Source organism: Petaurus breviceps, unplaced genomic scaffold, assembly GCF_028583685.1.
Source record: "Petaurus breviceps papuanus isolate PSGF00001 unplaced genomic scaffold, PetGlider_PUasm1.0 100, whole genome shotgun sequence".
Taxonomy (NCBI): domain Eukaryota; kingdom Metazoa; phylum Chordata; class Mammalia; order Diprotodontia; family Petauridae; genus Petaurus; species Petaurus breviceps.
Window position 1 is genome coordinate 6369296 of NW_027185573.1, and position 23479 is coordinate 6392774.

The 23479-nt window shown below is 41.2% G+C and overlaps 1 protein-coding gene across 2 annotated transcripts in view; it reads right to left on the reverse strand.

Moving 5' to 3' along the window:
* The window catches only part of LOC138168073 (RIMS-binding protein 2-like), a 490664-nt gene that overhangs the window by 174458 nt on the left and 292727 nt on the right, over positions 1–23479 (reverse strand). For both annotated transcript variants that reach the window (XM_069097401.1, XM_069097946.1), the window contains exon 5: positions 7710–7799. In XM_069097401.1, coding sequence (XP_068953502.1) covers positions 7710–7799 — 90 coding nt within the window. The remainder of the gene's footprint in view (positions 1–7709; positions 7800–23479) is intronic.

The window sequence follows — 23479 nt, forward strand, 5'->3', positions numbered from 1 at the left end:
CCCCAGACACTTGACCCTGGACAAGCCAATGAACCCTATTTGCCTCAGTTTCCTCATCTGTAAAATGAACCGAAGAACAAAATGGCAAACTACTCCAGTATTTTTGCCAAGAAAATCCCAAATGGGGTCACGAAGAGTCCAACACAATGAAAAAATGATGGAACAGCAAGCATGATCTGCACATATGGAATGATTATTTTATTTTGAGAAGCAGCATGAGCATAGCAGGTACTGAAGAAGACCTGAGTTCACATTTTCCACTAGCATATACTGACTATGTGACCATGAATAACAGAATAACCTCTCTGTGTCTCAGGGAACTCTTTAAGACTATGAATGACCCAGCTGCAATTGCTATGGAGGAGGGACTTTCTATGCTGGGAGGGCCTGCACTGAAGAATTCATAGGTTTGGGGAAAACAATTTTCACTTGAAGGAATCTGTGCTCCCACCTACGTGGGTCCTCCTTCCAGGGATAAGATCACAGGAAGGCGTTAATACAAGTTATAATAATTCATTATTACAAGGCAGGATATTGAGAAGTTAGACATTATTGTGAAGAGCTTGATTAGGAGGAGGAAGGGCCTTAAGATTCTGAGAAAGGAACTAAGGGTGTAAAGTTTGGAGGACAGAAGACTTAGGTGGACATGGGCATGTTGCTCTCCTCCCTCCTACTCCTCCACCTGACATAGCTTCTTGGGGGACTCTAATTTTGTCCACAATTTTGTCTCTGTCCCTGTCATCCCTAATGAATCCACATTCATTTATTAAGCTCTGATTATCTACCCTGCACTATGCTTGACACTAAAGACACAAAGGAAAAAAGGGAAACAGCTCCTGTCCCCTCCAGTTTACATTCTATCAGACCCTGACCTCTCTCCACTAACTTCCTTTCCCCTATAATCCCTAATCCTGATCTTTCATTCATTCATTCAATAAATATTTATGAAGCACCTACTATGTGCCAGGCATTGTGTTAAGCACTGGGGATACAAAAAGAGACAAAAGACAGTCCCTGTCTTCACAGAGCTTACAATCTAGCGATCTCTGCGGTATCTACCCCGCCGTGGCTTACACTCTCTGCATTGATCATCCCTTAATAAATCACACATTTCTTAAGTACCTACTATGTGCTGTTGTTGTTTGTCCTTTGTTCTCAAAGAGGATTATGACATCAGAGAGGTGATGCCATGACATCCAAGTGAATTGGATTGAAGTGAGGGAGAGCTAGGTACTGTGGTCAGCACCCACGATACAAGGGCACAGGTAGAGATCCTGTGTTCTCAAAATCTCTGCTAGGGCAGCATAAACTGGAAAAGCTGTAAGTGTAGGACAAGGGATGTGACAGACAAGCTATCTTTTGTCTGAGGACCAACCAAGCTTAGTTGGTTGAGAGTCATCTCTTTGAAGGTGACAAATATTTCTGATGCAGAAACTCAAAAAATCCACCTGCCTGGGTGACTTTGTGCAAATAAGTCACTAAACCTCCAAGAGCCTCAGTTTACTCATCTATAAAAATGATGGGGTTGGACAAGATGACCTCTGAGGCTCGTTCCATCTCTAGAGAGAGGAAGCTGGCTTCCCACTACACTCAGGGAAGTATTGCTATCTCAGGTAACAGAAGCCCTTCCAGTGACAAACCCTCAGCTCCTTGAGGTACTTCAGGATTATGAAATTTTTAGCTACCCATTTCCTATTTATATCACCACCCTTTCCACTCAATATGATTGCCTCCCTTCATCTATTTGACAAGGCGACTGACTCAGGGGAGCTGCCACCGAATATTTCAGATGGTCCAATGTTCCCTCTTTGCATCGACATGCCAATTATCGCAATGCAGACTTCAGGGAGGAGGCAGGCAGAGTGCTCCTTGCATCCGTAATTAAGGGTCCCGATAATGAATTTTGCTCTCTCGAGCTCTACCAGTGAAAAGATTGTAAAGTAGGCAGTGGAAACCAAGACCTGTCCGTCCCCAGCTTCCAGAAGGCTCCCATGTGCCCTTGAAACAGTGTTAATGCCATTACACAAATCTAAGCTGGCACTATGTGAGCAGGATTTGGTATTCATTGGCACTCTTTCATCTTTCCTGGCTGCCCTCAGATTCAGATGGCTCAAAGTTTTTAATTTGTTTATTTCTTTATGTGAACATGTCAAGTTTTCTCATCTGTAAAACTGGCGGGGGGGGGAGGGGGAGTTGGACTTAATGGCTTCTGAGGTCCCTTCCAGCTTTACATCTACTGTTTTTGCTTTTTTTAAAAAAATATATAGTCCCTGGCACATAGTGGGTGCTTAATAAAAGCTTTTGGACTGACTATAAGTCAGTAGAGTTTCCCTTTGTTACAATGAGGGTACATTGAGGGTAGGAATTGTTTTACTTAGCACCTGGCACATAGCAGGTGCTTAATAAATGTTCGATTAATGTTCGAATAAATGTTCGAATAAATGATCGATTGGTTAATGTCAGAGGTTACAGAATATGGGGGGAGTCACTGCAGAGATCAGGCCCTTGTAGAATGCAAACTCCTAGAGGGGAGTTTGTCCCATTTCTATCTCTTTATCTCTAGTACCTGCACAAATGTTCCTTGATCAGTCTGACAACTAACTGATTGAAAGAGAACTCTGGCAAGAGGGCAGACATTCTAATTCAAGGACTTAGAGCCCACCCTTTGCTCTCTGCTACCTAGACAAGAGAAAAACTGAACCTGGAAAAGGAGAAAATGACAAAAGAGCTCTGGGTGACTTAGGTATTTGCTTGTTGGTCCCTCCAGGGCCCTATCATTCTCTCTCTGTCTCTGCCCCTTTCTACTCCCTTAAAGCTGTGCCATGAGGCTTCATTTGCAAGGCTGTCTCAGGCAGGCAGTGGGGGATCAAAACTTCCTTTTTAAGGAAGGAACAAGAAAAAGCTGTACTGGGTATAGACTGTGGAGCCAGGGATATTAAATGGTAGCATGTCTGGGGGCATTATTAGAAAACCTGAGCCAGACCCCAGGAAGGGAGGCAAGGAGGCTGTGTGCCTGCCAAAAGGACTATTCACAACTCTGACTGAGTTCCAATGACAGCTGCCAAACATTTACCATGCAGCATTACTGAGCAAATGCTCTATGTTCCTCAGCCTTGAACAAAACATTGTTTTTTATTTTTAAAATGTGTGATTATAGGGATAAAAGAATAAAAATAAAAGAGTGTGATCTGTGATTTGAATCAAGACAGCAAGGATCAATCTTATAAGTACTTATTAATCTCTTTCTATGCACTAAGCACTGTACTAGGCACCGGGTAGACACAAGGGCAAAAATTGTAAACTAGTCCCTGCCCTCAAGGAGTTTACATTCTATTACTCTCAACTTGATATCTGCAGTATTTCTTCTCTATAGCCTTTAATCTATGTACTGACCACCACTCCCCCATCTCAACTAACATTTATTAATCACATCCCCTAGGCCAGGCATTGTGTTAAATGCTGGGGATATAAAGACAATAGTGACTAGTACCTTCCCTCAAAGAGCTTATGATCTAACAGAGGAGAAAGAATACACATCTATAAGATATATATGCTATATATACATATGTACATATATAAATACATATGCATATGCATACATACACACATATATGGAATGAATACAAGATAGTTCTAAGAGGGAGGGCATGATCATATCTAGGTGCTAGACATCTAAAAAGCAAAGGCAAGATGAACCAGCTACACTGTCTACTTTAGAGTTTATTTTGGCTGAATATTTTGCCTATTCAAAGTATTTTATGATGATTGGGGACATATCAAATTCCCCTCTCAAATGTATCAGTCTGTCTCTGATAACTGCAATTCCACCATTAGAGATTCATTCCTTTGGTTTAAGACTATGTTCAACCTTGTCCAAAAGTGAAATGGACTACCATATAAAGCAATGAGATCCCTTTCATTGGAGTTTTCAAGTGCAGGCTGGAGGAGCTCTTGTTGAGGGTATCATAGGAAGGATGCCACTAGTTGGACTAAATGACTTCTGAGCCTCTGTTACAGTTTCTGTGATTTTGGGTTACATGAAATACCCCTGGGAAGGCTGATACGGTGATGCAAATTAGTTGAGCAGAATATGAGTGTGTGTGATTAGAAATGACAAAGGAAAAAGATAAAACAAAAAAAAATCCAACCCCAAGAAGTGCCTATTTTTTTTATGTTGTTGTTTATTGATTTTTCAGTTGTGTCTGTCTGTGAATTCATTTGAGGTTTTCTTGGCAAAGATACTGGTTTGCCATTTCCTTCTCCAGCTTATTTTACAGATGCGGAAACTGAGGCAAACATGCCCAGGGCTACACAGCTAGAAAATATCTGAGGCTGGATTTGAATTCAAGAAAAATAATCTTCCTGACTCTGGGTTCCATGTTCTATCCACTGCAGCACCTAGCTGATTTTTTTGGTAGCATAATAGTTTTTTTTTTTTAATCCTTAAAAATTTTTTGCAGGGCATCACTGATCACTAAGTATTCCACACAGGTAAGGTTTCACAGTTGGCTCCTACAGGGCAGAGAATCTTAGAGGATCTTGGAGAACGATAAGACACAAACTATAGCATTAATTTCAAACTTCTCTTCTCTTTTGAAGCCCTTGATCCCTCCATCCTTTTCAGTAGAGAACTTTGTTCCCTTTATTGAGAAAAATCAAAGCTATGTATGCTAAACTACTTTGCTGTTCCAAGCCTCATCACCTGCTATTCTTTATTTGTTTGCTTCCCTCCTCCTCTCCTCCCTCCTTCACTCCCTTTCCTCCCCTCTCCCTCCTTCTCTCTCTCTCCCTCCCTCCCTTTCCCTCCCTCCTCTCTCTCCCCCCCCTCTCTCTCTCTCTCTCTCTCTCTCTCTCTCTCTCTCTCTCTCTCTCTCTCTCTCTCTTTCTCTCTCTTTGCCCCTCTGATTGATCCTACTATTATCTTCATTTATCCACAAGTTATCATCCTACATTTTTTTCAAGGCACAACTCCTAGAAAAACATCCATACATGTGTTGAATCCATTGCTTCACCTTCTACATATTTCTTTCTATTATTGTTTTTTTTTGTCTGTTTCAAATTTCCAAAACTGCCCTGCTTGCCTGTGTCCCCTGGTGAACTTCCCTCTTCTTTCTGCTGTCCTCCTACTCACTCACAGTCTCAATCCCTTGCAATCTGGCTTCTCACCCCACCATTTGACTGAAACTGCTTTATGTCTCTAACGTCAACAATGATGTCCTAAGTACTAAATCTTATGAATATTATCACTCAGTTCTTGAAGCCACTGTCCACACAGTTGCCAAAATGTTTCTCAAGGCACAGGTCTGACTCTATCACTCAACAACTTTGAGTGGCTCCCTATTGCCTCCAGGATGAAATATAACTTCTTCCACCTGGAACTTGAAGTACTCTATAACCTAGCTCCCCCTACCTTTTTTGTTTGTCTGTTTCCCCACAGTACACTCCCCCCATTCCTCAACCCCTAGGTATTCTCTGTCCCGGCCAAACTAGCGTTTACTTGCTCTTTTCCAAACTCTGCATTTATAGGATAATAGATTTGGAGCAAAAAGAGGCCTTAGAGACCACCTAGTCTGACCCCCTTCTTTTACAGAAGAGAAAACTAGAGTACAGATCTTTGAGCTGCCCAGTGTCCCACTGTTAGCAAGAGACAGAGACAGAATCTGAACCCAAGTTTTCTGTGTCTGATGTGTTGTTTCCACTGCAGCACTTCTCACAAGGCTGACCCTGATCACACCACCATCTCGTAGAATTCTTGGCTTCCTTCACAACCCACCCCAGCTGCCATGTCTTAATAGGCAGCCTTTCCTGGTCACTGAAGTGGTTAGAATTCTCTCCCTCCTGAAATTAGCTTGGATGAACTTACCTGTGTATATGTTATATCCATCTGGCAAAATGTAAGTTCTTTGAGGGCAAGGACTGATTTTTGTCTTTTTATCTCCATTGATTATCCTGCACAGAGCAGGTGCTAAATAAATATTTGTTTTAAAGTACTTTGATCAGGGGCAGTTAGGTGGTGCAGTGGATCTCAGGCCTTGGAGTCAGGAGAACCTGTTTTCAAATCTGGCCTCAGACACTTGACACACTTACTAGTTGTGTGACCTTGGGTAAGTCACTTAACCCCAATTGCCTTGCTTTCCCCCCTCCAAAAGAAAAAACCAAACATTAAAATATTGGGATCAACCCTTTAGTTTAGCAGAGAACCAGAAAAGGTAAGGGATTTAGTCAAGGTCAACAACCCCGGTATTACTTTTCAAGGTATTTAGGGAACTGATTCAAATTTATAAAAATAAGACACATTTCCCTGTTAATAAATGGTCAAAGAATAAGAACAGGTAGTTTTCAGAGGAAGAAATCCAAGATATCAATATCCATATGAAAAAAAATACTCCAAAACCAGTAATAATTAGAAAAATGCAACCTCTCATCCACACAATTGGAGAAGTTGGGCAAAAAAACAAAAGGAAATCACACATTGGGAGGGACCATAGGAAAACCAACATATTTTGGTTGAGCTATGAACCTGTCTAGCCATTCTGGAAAGCCAGGCGTAACTTTGCACCAAGAGTCACTAAGCTGTGCTCACACTCATACCCACTGATACGGTTTCTAGGGCTATCCATTAAGGAGAGCAAATAAAGGTGAAGTGAACCCATGTGTGCAAAAATATTTTATAGCAGGTCTTGCTGTGGTACTTTAGAATTGGCAACTGAAAGGGCCACTCATTGACTGAGGAATAGCTGAACAAATTATGGTATATGAATGTACCAGGATGATGTCATTCTGGGAGATACAATAAAGATGATATCAGAGAAACCTTGGAAGACTACTTTAAACTGATACAGAATGAAATGTGCAAAACAAAATGAGCAGTAATAATAACAACAGTATTAAAAAAAACAAACTACTCAGAAACATTTAATATCTCTGACTGACAAAATGATCAACCACAATTCCAGAGAACCTGTGATGAATCATGCTACCCATAAATGAGAGAAAGGTGATGGATGCATAATGTAGAATGATACTATGCACATGCATACACATATGTGTATATGTACACACAGATATGTGCGTGCATATATGTACATACATATATATACATATGCACATGTTTCATATATGTGCCTCATATATATTTCTTACTACATATGTTTTATATGTTTCATTACATATTTCTTATATATCTAGGTCTCACTCACTATTTCTATCTCTATGTCTATATATAATATATGTATGTCTATAGATACATATATACACATACATATATATGTGTGTGTATGCATATATATACCAGTCATCCTGATCTGTTTCTTTCCACTGAACCCAGACAGCTCCAGAGAAAGTGAGGCTGGTGACCTTTCACAGCCCTCCCTGACTTATTGCAAGTCCTGGCATCACTTTCCTGATGTCATGGTGCTCTTTGAGAATGAAGGGTGAACAACAGCAATACGTAGATATCACCGATGCGGGAATTAATTTTATATAACTACGCGTTTTTGTTATGAGGGCTTTGTTTTGGTTTTCCTCACCGTGAGGTGGGGGCAGGAGGGAAAGAAAATGAATTTTTTTTCTTGATTGAAAGACAATGACATTGATTTTTTTAGAAGGATTCCTGTAATGACCTGAGCCCTGCACCTCTTGTCTACTATGAGCTGAACTGTGTTGAGTGAGTGACCCCCGGGGTCAGGTCAGTGAGGCCACGTGGTTACCTGCTCATACTGCAGTGCCTTGTGGGAAAGGTCAGCATACTGGAGTCTCAGACGACTCTTCCCTTGTGCAGCATTCTTTAGTTCGTGCTCCTAGGAGAGAAGGAAATGGTCCCATGAGTCACCGTTTGTACAGGTCTTAAGAAGCCAGCTGGGTGGAGGGAAAGAAATGTAATAATAACGGGATAATAATAATGGTTCGAACTGACAATGTGGCATAAATGAGAGGCAAGGTAGAGGGGAAAGATAGAGGGATGCTCCAGGTTCAAATCACGCTCCTGAAAAAATACTAGCTATAATCACTTAGTCATTCTGGGTTTCATTTTTCTCATTTGTAAAATGGAGTTGATAATAATAGAAACTATAGTTCCTACTCCTTAGAATTTTGTATAATTTAAGGAAGGAAGGAATAAACATTTATATAGCACCTATTAATATGCTTTTAGGGGCAGTTAGGTGGCACTGTGGATAGACCATGAGGCCTGGAGTCAGGGAGACTTGAGTTCAAATCTGGCCTCTGACACTAGTTGTGTGACCCTGAGCAAGTCACTTAACCCTATTTACCTTCGTTTCTTTACCTGTAAAATGAGCTGGAGAAGGAAATGACAAACCACTCCAGTATCTTTGCCAAGAAAACCCCAAATGAGGTCATGAAGAGTTGTACACAACTGAACAATATATTTTTATAAATATGATCTCATTTTATCCTTACAACAACCCTATGAGGTACATGCTATTATTATCCCCCTTTTACATGAGGAAACTGAGGCACACAAAGTTTAAGTGACTTGCTCAGGGTCACACAGTTAGTAAATGTCTTAGGTCACATTTTAGTTCAAGTCTTCTTGACTCCAGGCCCAACACTCTATCTACTGCACCACCTAACTACCTTGAATAAAATAATGTGTAGAAAATACTTTATATACCTTAAGTCACCATACAAATGTCCTTCTAAAATTTGCAGAGCACATATTTCATATCATTATAGAGCCATACCTAAGAACTCTGTATTAATTGGTTCCCCCAAATATTTCGAGAAGTACATCAGGATTTGGCTGAGGTTACAGAACTGGTCAGTGGAAGACCTGGAATTTGAATCCACAACTGTTGACTCCAAATTCATGCACTTCACACAACCCCATGATGAGGAAACAGCAGTCATTTTCCCAGATCCTGGGGTGAAAGGTGAAGGTCTATTTTGTGGGGTGTTTTTTTGGGGAAGTCAAGCCTGAGTAGAATGTCATGGTGGAACTTTCCAGAAAACTAGGGGCTGAGGGTAGCCAATACTTGATAGAACGCAAGGTTCTGGAAGATGGGGCAGGTGGGCAAAAACTAATTTTGCCCTGGGTCATTCTGCCTCTGTCCCTTTTGACCTGTACAAGCTGAGGCAACTCACTTACATTCTCTGGGTCTCAGTTTCTCCATCTATAAAATGGAGAGATTGGATTAAAAGGTCTCTGAGGGCCCTTCCTTATCTAGAATTATGATTCTGTGATCCCCAGAGAAGTTCAAGGAAGATGGACAGATACCAATGGTCACTCAAATTTATATTGTACTGAAAGATCTACATTATAACTAATTATCGGTCAATCAATAAGCACTTATTAATCACCTACTATGTGCCAGGCACTGTGCTAAGCACTGAGGACACATGGAAGCTCTCAACGAACTCACAGTGTAAAGTCAATTAATTTTTCATTATGGCATTTATTCCTCATAACACCACAAATTAGAAAATGCAAACATTTTTATTCCTGTTTTATAGGCAAGGAAACCCAGGCTCAGAGAGATGATGTGATTTACCCAAGGTTAACCAGTTAATAAGTAGAGAAGCCTGGACGAGCATTAGGGTCTTCTTCCAAATCCTGTGGTCTTGCCCAACTCCCAATAGCCCTCGAGTGGTCAGTGTGGCATGATACAAAGAGTCCTGACTGTGACTTCAGACCAGGTGGGTTCTTTCTGTCTCTGGCATTTACCACTTGGGTGATACTGGAAGTCATTTGGTCCTCAGTTTTCTTATCTGTCAAAAGAGAGGGAATTGAACTAGACAGCCTTGAAGGCCACTTATAAATCTATGATCCTACAAGACTCTCCATTTCACTAGAGAGGGTGGCAGCAAGGAGTTGGAACAGCCAGGAAATTCGAGGTCTCTGGTTGAATGAAAAGGCATTTATCAAGTGTCTACTTTGGGCCAAACACTTTGCTAAGTGCTAGTGATACAAATACAAAATGGAGATGGTCTCTGATCTCAAGGATATTGCAGTCTCATAGAAGGCAACATACATACGGGCGTAATGGTCAGAGCAGAAGGTTTTTATAAGGAGAATCACAGGGATGTTGAACCGATCCAAAGGGCAGTAAACTGACATGGTCTTTCCAGGTGCCATGATAACGCTGGTGTGATTACTGTTCCTAGACTAAAAAGAAGAAAGGACTTGTAGCAGGACAGAGGGTCGGTAAGTGAGAGCAGAGGTATGTTCCGTGGGGCAAGTTGGATGGGGAGATGGTCAAGGTAGACAGGTGCGAAGGCTGGTGCGGTCTGGGGCTGGTCAGAAAGAGTAGGCCTCAGAAAGAGTCTGCACTCACTATCAACCAAGACAGCTCAGGTCAACCCGTGTGGGAGTGAAATGATGAACAGATTAACTCCTCCATGGAATGGACTTTATAAATGACTTGGGGTGGTAGAGTCCAAAGGTTCAATCATTTACAATGGTATTGTAACAAAGGGGTAGGGATAAGGACTGGATTTTGCATTTAAATATTTTTATGCATGTATCCCCAATACAATGTAAGTTAGTTGAGGAAGGAAACTGTAATTTTTGTCCAAAGAAGAGGAGCAGGAAGAAGGGAAGATAGGCAAGAGGAAAAATGGGGATGGAGATGAAGAAAAGGAAGGGGAGGGTCAAGTTGGTAGAAAGATATGGAAGAGAGGGCAGGGCAAGAGGAAGAAGAAGGGAGGGTGGAAGGAAGGAAGAGAACAAGAGAGGGAAAAAAGACAGAATGAGAAGAAGGGTGGCTAGAGGAAGAAGAATGGAAAAGGAAAAGGGGAAGGAAAGGAGGAAAATGAGAGGAGAGCCAAGGGAGGAAAAGAAGAAGAAGAAGAAGAAGAAGAAGAAGAAGAAGAAGAAGAAAGAAGAGAGGAAAGAAAGGCGAAATGAGAAGAAGAGAAGGAGAGGAGGAGGAAAATCTTGGATCTAAGAAAACCTAAAAGCTCCTGACTGGATAGAATAACAGGCTTTTCATGGGCCCAGAGTCAGCTCCCTGGCTGCTATCAATTCTATAAAATGTAAATCCCCACCATCTATTCCTCACTATTCTTTGTCTCCTTTGGGGTCCTCTATTGGTGGGAATATTACTTGCTCTTGTCTGTATGTGAATGTCTTCTAATTAAAGTTGACTCCACATTCATATCCCAGAGCGGTTGAGATAGTGATTTGGAACAGTTCAGTGCCATGGTGACAAAGAAGAAATCTCAATATCCCCGCTAAACACACACACACACACACACACACAGATAAGGGAAGGAGAGAGAAAAGCCAAACCCATGGAGACCAGCTCTTCTCAATATCAGTGCTTTTCCTCTGCAAAAAGCCATTCTTGCACTTTGAAATCTAACACCCAGGATGATTTTGGCTTCCTGACTTTTTAATCTAAAGTGCAAGAGGGTTTAGAAATTCAATTCCATTTGATCCAATCCAACAAATATTTCCTAAGCACCTACTATAAGCCAAGAACTATGTTGGGGCTGGGGATGCAAAGACAAAAATGGAACAATACCTGCCTGTTCTCAAGGAAATTACATTCTATGAGGGATATGATCTGTATGTGAATTGGTTAAGTATAAAATAAATACAAAATAACATATGAAAGTAAAGACAACATAATACTTAATAGGGGCAGTTAAGGGGCACAATAGAGCAATAGAGCATCTGGAAGACTCATCGTCTTGAGTTCTAATTCAGGCACAGACACTTTCTAGCTTTGTGACCCTAGGCAAGTCACATAACTCTGAGTCAGTTTCCTCATCTGTAAAATGAGTTGGAGAAGGAAATGACAAAGCCCTCCAATATCTTTGCTAAGAAAATCCCAAATAGAGTCATGAAAAGTAGGACATGACTGAAAAATAGATAAACAATACTTTATAGATGCAACATAAATACAAAGTAATTTAGGTGTTAAGGAAGGCTGTAAAATGAGGAAGAAAGAATTTTAAAAGTTCTTATGAAAGAAGTGATACATGAGCTGAGCCCTGAATGTAGCTAAGATTTTATGGAGGTGGAGGTGAAAAGGTAAAGCATTCCTGACACAGAGCACAGCTTGTGCAAATGCATGGTGATGGGAAAAGAAATGCCATTTATGGTGAATAGAAAGCAGGTCAATCTGGATAGAATATAAGGAAATGTGTTGGGAAGTAAAGTGAAAATACTAGAAAGATATGGTGAATTATGAAGCACTTCAAAGTCCAAAACGAGAAGCTTCTATTATATCCTTGAAGCAGTAGGGAGCCACCAAAACTCCTTGAGCAGGTGAGTGTCATGGTCAGACTTGTGTTTTTGGAATATCAGTTTGGCAATTTGTTGTATAGAAACTGGTGTTGAACTTAAACAAAGATGGGGGCAACTAGACTATATAAAAATCTTTAGAGTCAGCATGTTGACTTAGAAAACCTCATAATAACATTATCTATTTTGTATTGTATCTTTTATTTGTTTATTTTGTTAGACATTTCCCAATGATGTCTTAATCTGCTTGCTGCGGCATTTGAGTTTTGCTGACTGAATCTGACTGTAGAGGACAGACTGGGGAGGGAAGAACCTGGTGGCAAAGAGACCAGTTAGGAGGCTATTACAATAGTCAAAGGAAGAGATAATGAAGGGTTTGAATCTGAGAGTGAACATAATGAGTTAGATGCCAGCGAGGTGATCTCAGAAAAAAAAAAAAAGATAATTTGCAAGATTTTAGTAGCATCTGACCTCTGAGACTTGGACCCTCAGACAAGCCCTTACCTATTACTCTCCATTCACATATATATTATTTCCTTGTTATATGGGAATTCATTGAAGTCAAGGACAGTTCTAAGCATATATATATACATATATACATATATATACACACACACATATATACTTATACACACACCCACACACATATACACACATATATATGTATGTGTGCGTGTATGTATATATGTGCATACATACGTGTTTGTATATATGTACATATGGAGAGAGAGAGAGAGAGGGAGTCTCTGTCATATCAGGTTGCCTCATGTTTCCATTATTAAAACCATTCTTTTGACTTTCGTGTCTCCAGAAGTAGTTCATATTATACTTGCCATTGGAAAATGGCAAATGCTACAAATTGGGGTTGGATTTATGGTTTTGTTGATTGTCTAGACTTAAGAAAGTTGTGGAGAAAAGGTTAATGATGCAGGTGAAACCGAAAAGTGTGTCACATGCACATATTTTTCAGAAGAGCTGGTTGTTAAACATTTGCCAGCACACCCCTTTCTTCAGTCTTCCACGTCTGCTCTCCTCCCCACCCCATGCCAAGTCTAGTGTCTGCCAAGATCACCCAGAAACAGAAATATGAGAACAAGGAGTGCTCATTGACATGATGTTCTGAGGGATAAGTGTTCCCCCCTGGCAGGAGAAGGCAGAGAGGGATATGAGCCAAGCCCAGAAGTCTCACTGAGAGTACATGTGTAAGGGGAGGACTTGAATTCCAAGTCCAGTAGCCATGTGGCTTCTCAATCAATCAGTAAGCATTTATAAAGCACCTATTGTGTACACGGTGCTGTCTCACAATAGTCAGACATCCCTTTGCCCAGGGGGAGCTTAAATTCTTTTTTTTTTTTAAAGCAATAGGGGTTAAGTAACTTGCTCAAGGTTACACAGCCAGTTATTTCTGGGTGTGGTGCTAAGTGTCTGAGCCTGGGATTCAATCTCCAGGTCTTCTCAACACTGGAGCCGGTGCTCTTACTTGCTGTGCTACCTGGCTGCCCCAGGGAGCTTAAATTCTATTGGGAGGTGCAACATATTCACAGGTAAGGTGTGGTGCAACAGGTAAGGAGGTGCAACATATTCACAAAATAAGCAGGAAGCAATGCAGGTAGGGGTGGGGAGAGGGGTGTAATGGAAATGCAAATTTAAAGATCTTCCCTGCCCCTAGGCTAAAGTACACCAGGAGCCTAGGGTGGGAGGCTTGTTTTTCAGTAGATACTTTTTGATTGGCCAGTGGGTCCAGAAGGTTGTTATGTTCTCTGAGCCAGGAGAAGGCTATATAAACCCTGATTTGAGGCTTTGTTTTGGGGCTCACTTTGAGAAATGTTCTGTGATTTGATCACATGAGACTCTGGGAAGCTGTTGTTGAGAGCCCCCCGGCTTTGAAAAACCCAAATGTTGATTTGGTGGTTGGACAGTTTGGAAAACTATCTACTTGATCTGTTTCTCTGTCTTGATAATTCTGTCTGTATATTCTCAAGTTCGGGGTGCTGACCTTTTCCCCCTGAACTAGGTAAACGATATATATTTGACTGATTAAAGTAAGCTTGTTAACCCATTTTGAGTTGCTTTCCTTTATCAAAGCTGATCTAAGAACCTGTGTTCACAGCCACCCTGAGGACGCTTGGGGTGCTTGCTGCTACAAGGGTGCAGATTCTAGAAACTGGGGCAATCAGGAGAGGCCTCTTGAAGAAGGTCCTTGAGCTGAACCTTGATGGGATTGTAGAGGGGGAAATTGAGGGGCATGGGTTGAGATAAGTGGCAATTGAAGTCCCTTCTCACTCTGAAATTCCACGGTTCTGAATATATAAAACTGGCTAAGAGCCTATCCATTTAAGGCAAGTGGATGATGGGCTTAGCTTATTACTGTCACTCACCTAGGCAACGGAGAACGCTTTCTTACCATGGGTCACTGAAGCAGTTCTGGGAAGGTCTTTTAAAAGAATAGAGACACAAGATGAGAAACATGCATTGGAGAAAGGGGAGGGGAGTTAGAAGTTAGAATAGACTAGAAAATTAAAGGATCATAGATTTGGAACTGGAAGGGGCTCAGAGACCACCATGAAGGAGGAAGAGGAGGAGGAAAAGGAAAAGAAGATGACAGGGATGATTTCAGTTCTGTCTTTGTATCCCCAGTGTCTGGAACATGCTAAACACTTAAATGAAGGCTTGTTGATGGATTTTATGATGCTATAAACACAAACCTACACAGAGACACAATCAAAACATAAAAACTTGGCACTAAACTGCAGGGGAAAGGTCCGCAAGACTAGTGAGAGCTCCCGTTTCTTTCTAAAGCACTTTGGTTTACAAGGTGCATTCCCCACAATAACTCTGATATAGAGGGGACAAATATTATCATCCATGTTTTACATCTAGGAACACTAACACAGCCATAGAAACCAACCCTGGCTCCCACAGCTAATAAGTATCAAACCAGCACTTGGACAGAGGACTTCCTGGGCCCTTCCCACAGTATCAGGCATCCTCTTGAAATGTCCAGGGACCCAAATTCTCCCAACATGCTGCATTTAGTTTTCAAGTCCTATTTACAGTTTTAGATGTGTACATATTAGGAGAATGAATGAACAAATGAGCTTTAAATAGTCACTATATACCAAGAACTTGACCACAAGCTGGAGACATAAATACAAAAGTGAAGATGGTCTCTGTCCTCAAGAAGCATACATTGTACATTTTTTAAAAAGCAATTGGGGTTAAGTAACTTGCTCAAGGTTACACAGCCGGGTGTTTCTGGGTGGGTGCTAAGTGTCTGAGCCCAGATTCGATCCCCAAGTCATCCCGACACTGGGGCCGGTGCCCTTACTCTCTGTGCTACCTGACCACCCCTACATTCTACATTTTAATGGGGGAAATAAGACTACTAGAATTTATTAAGCACCTTCTATGTACCAGGCACTGTTCTTAAACCTGGAAAATAGTACAAAAAGGGGGCTGATTGCCAGTAAAGAATATTTTGATTTGGAAAGCTATAGAGATGATGAATGGAGCCACAAAGGAATAGAGTGACCCACCCTTCCTAGGCGTAGGGACAGAGTTGATTTGATCATGGTTCCAGAATTGGAAAGGAGGTAGAGTGATGGTATGGTAGCTACTGAAAGAGTGGGGAGTGAAGAAAAGCCAGTGTATCTTAGAATATATTTCTGAGGAAAGCAAATAGTCAGTGTTGGAATTTGTGCAAAGGTGAAAAGAATAATGAATATTCTGTGTCTCCAGAGATAAGGTTAAGGGTTTGTGACGTTGAACTATCTTAAAGTTTATAAAGAGTTATTTCAAGGATCCTAGAATAAGAAAGACCAAAATGAAATTGAGAATGGAGCCCTTTAAATGAGGTTTTATAAATAACACTAGTGGGCCATTCTAATTTCATAGGATTGGGGTATTGTTGATTTAGAACAGGCAAGAATCTTTGGGATCATTTAATCCAACCTTTTCCTTTTATAGAAGAGGATATTCAGGACCAGAAAGAGGAAGCATTTTATCCAAGGTTATATGGATAGTAAGAGAATGAGCCAGGATTGATAAGGGTCAATAACCCCTTAGCATTAAGGGTCATTCATTTGGCCCATGTATTGTCTACAAAGTCCACTGTTGGGTTCAAGGCTAAAACAGATGCCAGAGAGAGAAATGCAGAAGGTATAATTGAGAGAGAGGGAGAGAAGAAAAGAGAGACAGTTTCAAAGAAAAAGAGACAGACAGAAATAGAGCGATAGAGAAATCTCCATTCCTCTGCTCCTCCTATTTCCTCAACTTGGATTGTCCTTCCCGCCAGCTCTGACCGTCTGCTGCCACATGCTCCTTTCTAGGAGGAGCTTGGTACAATGGAGGGATCTATGGATCTGAAATTGAAAGACTTGGGCTCGAATCCAGATTCTGCTACCTACCATGGAGACAAACCATCTCAACCCTTTTTGGTCTTCATTTTCTCATCTGTAAAATGAGAGATTTGACTATGACCTCTAAGGTTACTTCCAGCATTAACTCTATTACCCACAATTCCCACTTCTCTCCAAAGTCCAATGGCACCTCCCTTATGTCTCTCTTATTGCACTTTTGTGTGTATTTGAAATCTAATTATATGTCTCCCCCAACAGAACAGTAAGTTCCTTGAAAATAGGAGCTGATTTCATCTTGTCTCTGTACTCGAAGTGCTTAGCAGACATTAGACACTTAATATATGCTTAATTGACTGATGCATTCTATGAAAATCATTTGTTCCCCTGCTTAGACAGTATCATAGAGTGGTAATTGTGAGATTTGAAGTCAGAGGACCTTCATCTGAATCTGGGCCCCGGAATTTATTACCTGTGGGACTCTAGGCAAATCCTTGCTAGTGTGAAATCTAGAATCTCTGAATTTCCATTTTCCTAATATTTTAAGGTATGTAAAGTTCCTTTCCCAATATGGCCAGAGCTATAACCGAAGTAGGGTAACTGGGCCACCTTTGTAAATGCACACTAAAATTTCAAGGGTACAAAAATATTAGACATGCAGCATAAATGCTGCAATAGTCTTCCTTCCCTCCCATTTAACAAAAAAAAATTATATTATTCTCACAGTTTAAACTGCGAAGCTGATTAGAAAGTAACTTCACATTGCCTGTCATGGGACATGTAAATTTGCCTCAGGCACCAAGATTTCTAGTTACTGTTCTATCAACAAACCTTTGAGGTGGTTCACTTCTTTTACAAGTGTTTCTGGGCCTCAGTTCCACATCCAGAAGGTGAAGAGATTGGACTAAACACTGTTCAAAAAGGGTTTCTCAAATTTTCTGCAAAGAACCCTGAAATACCTTAAGTTTTTTAAAAAATGAATGTTATATTGTTGTTGTTTTTGCAGGGGAAGTTAGGGTTAAGTGACTTGCCCAAGGTCACATGGCTAGTAAGTGTTAAGTGTCTGAGGCCATATTTGAACTCAGATCCTCCTGACTCCAGAGCTGGTGCTTTATTCACTGCACCACCTAGCTGCCCCCTAGATGAGCTTTTTTTTTTTTTGATTTGAACTCAGGTCCTCCTGACTCCAGGGACTGTGCTCTATTCACTGCACCACCTAGCCACCCCTTATATTGTGTTTTTATAGACATTAAAAACAAAGGTTTTGAGGACTTAGCTGTGAGGTTCTGCCAAAATTTTGGCTGGGTTGCAAAATTTAATCATTGTAGAAAACTTTGAGAACCACTAGGCTGAGATTTCCCCTAACTCTAAAGCTTATGGCCTAGCTTCCTCTCTGTTCTAGGATGGAGACCCTGACTTTATACCTGCATCTATATCATCCCTTACTAAATGTTTTCTGGACATATACAGCATTTAGAGGGTTCACTTGGAGTCAGGAAAGCCTGGTTTCAGATCCCATCTCTGATGCATACTAGGTCTGTAAATCCTGCCTCAGATGTTTATTAACCATGTGACTGTGGGCAAGGCATTTAACCTCGATTTGCCTATTTGGGCATCTGTAAAATAGAGATCCACAGAGCAGCTAGGTGACACAATAGATAGAATGCCAGACCTAGAGTCAGCTTCAGACACTTACTGGTATGGAAATCCTTTCATCTCTCTGGGCCTTAGTTTCCCCATCTGTAAATTGAGGGGGGGGGTTGCTCTGAAGCCCCTTCCAGTTCTGGTTCTTTTTAGCCTATGGTCACTAACTGGTGATCCTGAAATGATGGCTTGAAAACCATTCGCCAGTAGGTTGTAGAAAGTCTTATCTGGACATGACTTGCCTACGATGGCCTCTGCAGAATTGCAAGCAAGGTCACACATTGTCGGTATTGAGGTAGGGGTTACTGCCTCTAGCTTAGAGAAAAGGGCACTGAGATTCAAAGAGGCTAATTGACTCCTTCAGTAATTCCTCATTTGTTATTATTGTTCAGTTCTGTCCAACTCTTCATGACCCCATTTGAGGTTTTCTTGACAAAAGAACTGGAGTGCTTTGCCATTTCCTTCTCCAGTTTATTTTATAGATGAGGAAACTGAGGAAAACAGGGGTAAGTGACTTGTCCAGGGTCACCAAGCTAGTAAGTGTCTGAGGGCAGATTTGAACTCAGGTCTCCTTGACTCCAGGCCTGGTGCTCTGGGCACTATGGCACCACCTCAGCTGATTTGCTAATTCCTCATTGCCTTTGGGTTAAAAACTTCAAACTCCTTAGCCTGTTAAGACCCTCCACAATCCAACTCCAGTATAACTTTCAAGTCTTATTGCACATCTTTTACTTCCTGTCACAAACTTTTATGTTCCAGCCAGCCAGGAAGACTAGCTTTCCCCTCAAATGCAGCAATGCTATTTCCTGCCTATGGGCATTCGTAAAGGCTATTCCTCCTACCTGAAGGGCACTCCTCCTCCTAATCTCCCCTGAAGAAATGTCCTTTATAAACCATATTCTACAAACATATCAAGCATAAATTGGCACCTGGGAGTGATGTTAGAAGTCACTGAGTCCAACCCCCCTCATTTAATGAATGAAATTGTGACAATGAAAAGTAATTTGTTCAAGGTGACATCGTATCAGACAGGATTTGAACTCAGACCCTTCTGACTCCAAATCCAGCATCAGATCCACTAGCTATGCAGCCTTTCATAGATCCTTAATGAATATAAATCTCCACCATAAAGAGAAAACACTCAGCAGCCCATCCAACATTGCTCTCCCAAAGCCTTCCCCAAGGAACTCCACCCTAGTAAGCTTGCCATTTCCACTGAACACTGAACCCTCTTTGATATCAAAGGCATCCCGAAACAATTAAGAGAAATTTATTGAAGGAGTCCAGTCCTCAAGGAACTTTCTTTATTGAGTGGGCTCATAATGAATTGAAGACCAAGCAGGGCTCCTCTGGGAAAGCTTGAATGGGCAAAGCATTTTCCAGGGAGTCTGCTGACCAAGCCTCTCAGGGGGCTGATTAATGCTAACACCTAGGTCCCTAGGCTAACTCCAGAAAGCACCTTTGCAGCTAGGGAATTTTCCCTGGGTGTGTGCATATGATGATCATGACCACCTGCATTTCTAGAGCACTCTAAGGAAGGGAAGTATCTTCTCACAATAAATCTGGGAAGAAGACAGTCTAAGCATTAAGAGATTCTTCATTATAGATGAAGAAAGTGAGGCTCTGGGACTTTAACTTGCCTACAATTTCAGTCATTTATTTAGTACCTTGTTGTGTTTGCCCTTCATTTTTAAAAAAGACCATGACATCAGGAAGATGATGACATGACTTTCAGTTGACTTTGATTTGAGTGAGGGAGAGCTGTGCAAAGTCCCCAGCCTCACTTTCTCCTCCAGAGCCATCTGGGTCCAGTGGTCAGATATTCATCAGGATGACTGGAGATGACCCAGAATGCAATGGGATACCCTGACCCTTTCAAGCTAAGGTCTTTTTAGGTTCTCACTTTGAGTGAGGCAACACCCATTCAGTTAATAGGCCTCTTTAAGAAGTGAGTCAAGGGATGGCCCCTACTATATGCTGGGCACCATAATAGGTACTAGGGATTTGAAGACAGAAAGCAAAATAGTCCTTGCCCTGAAGGAGCTTACATTCTAGTATATTCCCTATTAGAGTGTGAATTTCTTGAGAACAGAGACTGTCTTATTTTTCTGTTTGTATTTCTAGAACTTAGCAGGGCATTTGGTATATCTGAATGCTTAACAATCAATCAATAAACACTTATTAAGAACCCATTCTGGATGTCTAGCTAAGCACTGGATATTCATTCATTCATTCCATAATTACCCACTTGGTCTGAGGTCAGAATCAAACTTGAGTCCCCCTAATTCCAAGTCCTAATATGCTATCTACTAGGAATCTAGGTAACTTAGTAGATAGAATGTTGGACTTGTCAAGAAGACCTGAGTTCAAATCCTGCCTCAGCTGCTTTTTTTAACCATGTGACCATGCACAGGTCATTTAACCTCTTTTACCAGTTTGGGCATCTCTGTGCCACAGGGAAGCTAGGTGGCACAGTAGATAGAATGCTGGACCTAGAGTCAGGAAGACCTGAGTTTAAATCCAACTTCAGACATTTACTCACTGTATGTCCCTGGGCAAGTCACTTAACTCTTCTTCAGTTTCCTCATCGGTAAAATGAGCTGGAGAAGGAAACGGCAAACCACTCCTGTATCTTTGCCAAGAAAACCACAAAAGTTGTCATAAAAAATTGTACACAGCTGAGAACAACTAAACAACAACAAAAAAATCAAGACCAGAATAGCACCTTCCTCCCTGGGTGATTGTGAACATCACATGAGTAAACATATACGAATCACCACTACAGATCTTAAAGCCCTATTGTTATTATTAGGTCACTCCGCCTCCCAAGAGATGGTCTCCTTGCAGTATGGGGGCAGGCCCAGACAATAAATTTGTGTCTTACTGGTGCCTAGCTAGGAAGGAAAAACTCTTTTCTCTCTGGTGGAAGCTGATACCACTCTGAAGTTGTCTTTATCTTCTCAATGGTATACTCTTTTTCTACAGGTAGCTTGGTTTGGTGGAGCATTAGATACAGAGAGAGATGTAGATTCAAATGAATGCCCTATGAGGATCAGTAGAAGGGACTAGGAGGGTTAACTTAGAGAGGAGAAGGCTTAGGATGTATAAGAAAGCTGTCTTCAACTATCTGAATGGCTGCCATGGAGAGGAAGATGGGCCTTGCTTGGCTCCAGAGGGAAGAATCAGAAACAATGGACGGAATTTGCAAAAAGGATAATTTAGGCTTTAGAAGCAGCTGGGTGGCTTAGTGCATAGAGTGCAGGGCCTGGAGTCAGGAAGATTTGAGTTCAAATCCAGCCACAGACACTTACAAGCTGTGTGACCCTGGCTAAGTCATGTAACTTCTGTTTGCCTCAGTTTCCTCATCTATAAAATGGGGATAATAAGAGCATTACTCCCACCCTGGCTTGTTTGGAGATCAAATGAGATATTTGTAAAGCATTTATAGTAGGCACTTAATAAGTATTTTCTTCCTGCCTGTCCTCCTTCTCATGAAAAGTTTCCTTCCTCATTGGAGTAATGACCATTTGTAAGCTATGATGAATAGGAGATTCTCATATATGTCCAGGTTAGACTAGATGGCCACTGAGATCTCTTCTGACTCTTCTATATGTATAATCCAACTCCCTCATTTTACATGCAGTAGAGTTGATCTTCACCTCTGCTACATACAAGGCCCAGAGAGGGAGAGCAACTCAGCCAAAGTCACACAGCTAGTAAGCAGCAGTGCTGGGATTCATGTTCAGGTCTATTATATTCAGATTTAACATTTTTTTTTCCACTAGAGAACTCTGCCTCCCCCTCACCCTGAGTTGAAAACTGAATGTATCCATGGTCCCTTCACTGAGCCCCCTTGTTACCCTCTCCTGTCCATAATGCGGTCTCTGCCTCTTGGTTGTGTTGCTGAACAGCTGTGAATATAATAAGCAAATGTATTTTTAAAAGTAGCAAAATAGATTTTACAGGATTAGTATCAATTTGGGAGTGAGTCAGGAGTATTACTAATCAGCTGCTGAGTAACGCCAACAGAGCCAGCTTGAGTTCAGATTGGCATGAGAGAGCCCACTCAGCAGAGGACCAGCATTGTGGGCACAGAGACCATTTAACAAATGGCCAGCAAACACAGAGCCCAAAAAAAAGTGCTCACTACCTGGCTCTATGGCCACATTTGGCAAGGGGAAAGGAAAGAACATTCACAGAACCTTAGGGTTGAAAAGGGATCAGAAGCTGATCATAGATTTCAACCTGGAAGGAAGCTTAAAAGTCCCTGAGTCCAACCCCATTATTTTCCAGAGGAGGAAATTAAGACTCAGAGAGCCCATGAACACACAACTGGTAAATGTCATGCAGGATTTAAACCAGTGCCATCTGACATCAAGTTCACCATACTATCATTGTACTAGTATGCATCAGAGGTCATCTAATCCAATATAAAACTCAATAAAATCCTTTTCTACTCCACATTCAACACGTGGTCATCCAGCCTTTGCCTACAGACCTCTAGTGATGAAAAATTTACTCCATCTTGAGGCAACCCATTCCACTTCAGGACATCTCTAATTGTTAGGAAGTTTGCCCTTAACATGAAGCCTTACCTTGACTGTTTACAATTTCTACCCATTACTCTTAGTCTTGACCTCTGGAGCCAAGCAGAACAAAGAAGATGCATGCAAAATTCCTTGTAAAGCACTATATAAATATGAACAATTATCATTATCAAGAATTCATTAAGTATCTACTATGTACCAGGTCCGGGGCTAAGTGCTACGGATGCCAAAGAGGGGGAAAAGGCAAGAAATACACAGTCCCTCCCCTCAAAAGCTTACTTTCTAATGGAAAGAAAAAATACACAATAATAAAACCGAACACTGTAACTCACGGTAGATAAATGAAACAGTGTAACTGAAAATAACACAACTGAACAATGTGGCTGACAATACCACAACTGAATACTCTAACAATAACGCTCTTACAATAACAAAACCGAACACTGTCACTGACAATAACATAGTCAAATAGCGTAACTGACAATAACACAAATGAATAACAATAACAAAGCCAAACACCTAACTGATGATAACAAACCTGAACAGTGACAATAACAAAACTGAACACTGTCATTGGCAATAACATAATTGAATAATAATAGCAAAAAAACCCCAAAACAAAACCTTGAGCACTGTAACTGACAATAACACAACTGAATACTCTAACAATAACAAAACCCCCAAACACTGTAACTGACAATAACACAACTGAATAACAATAACAA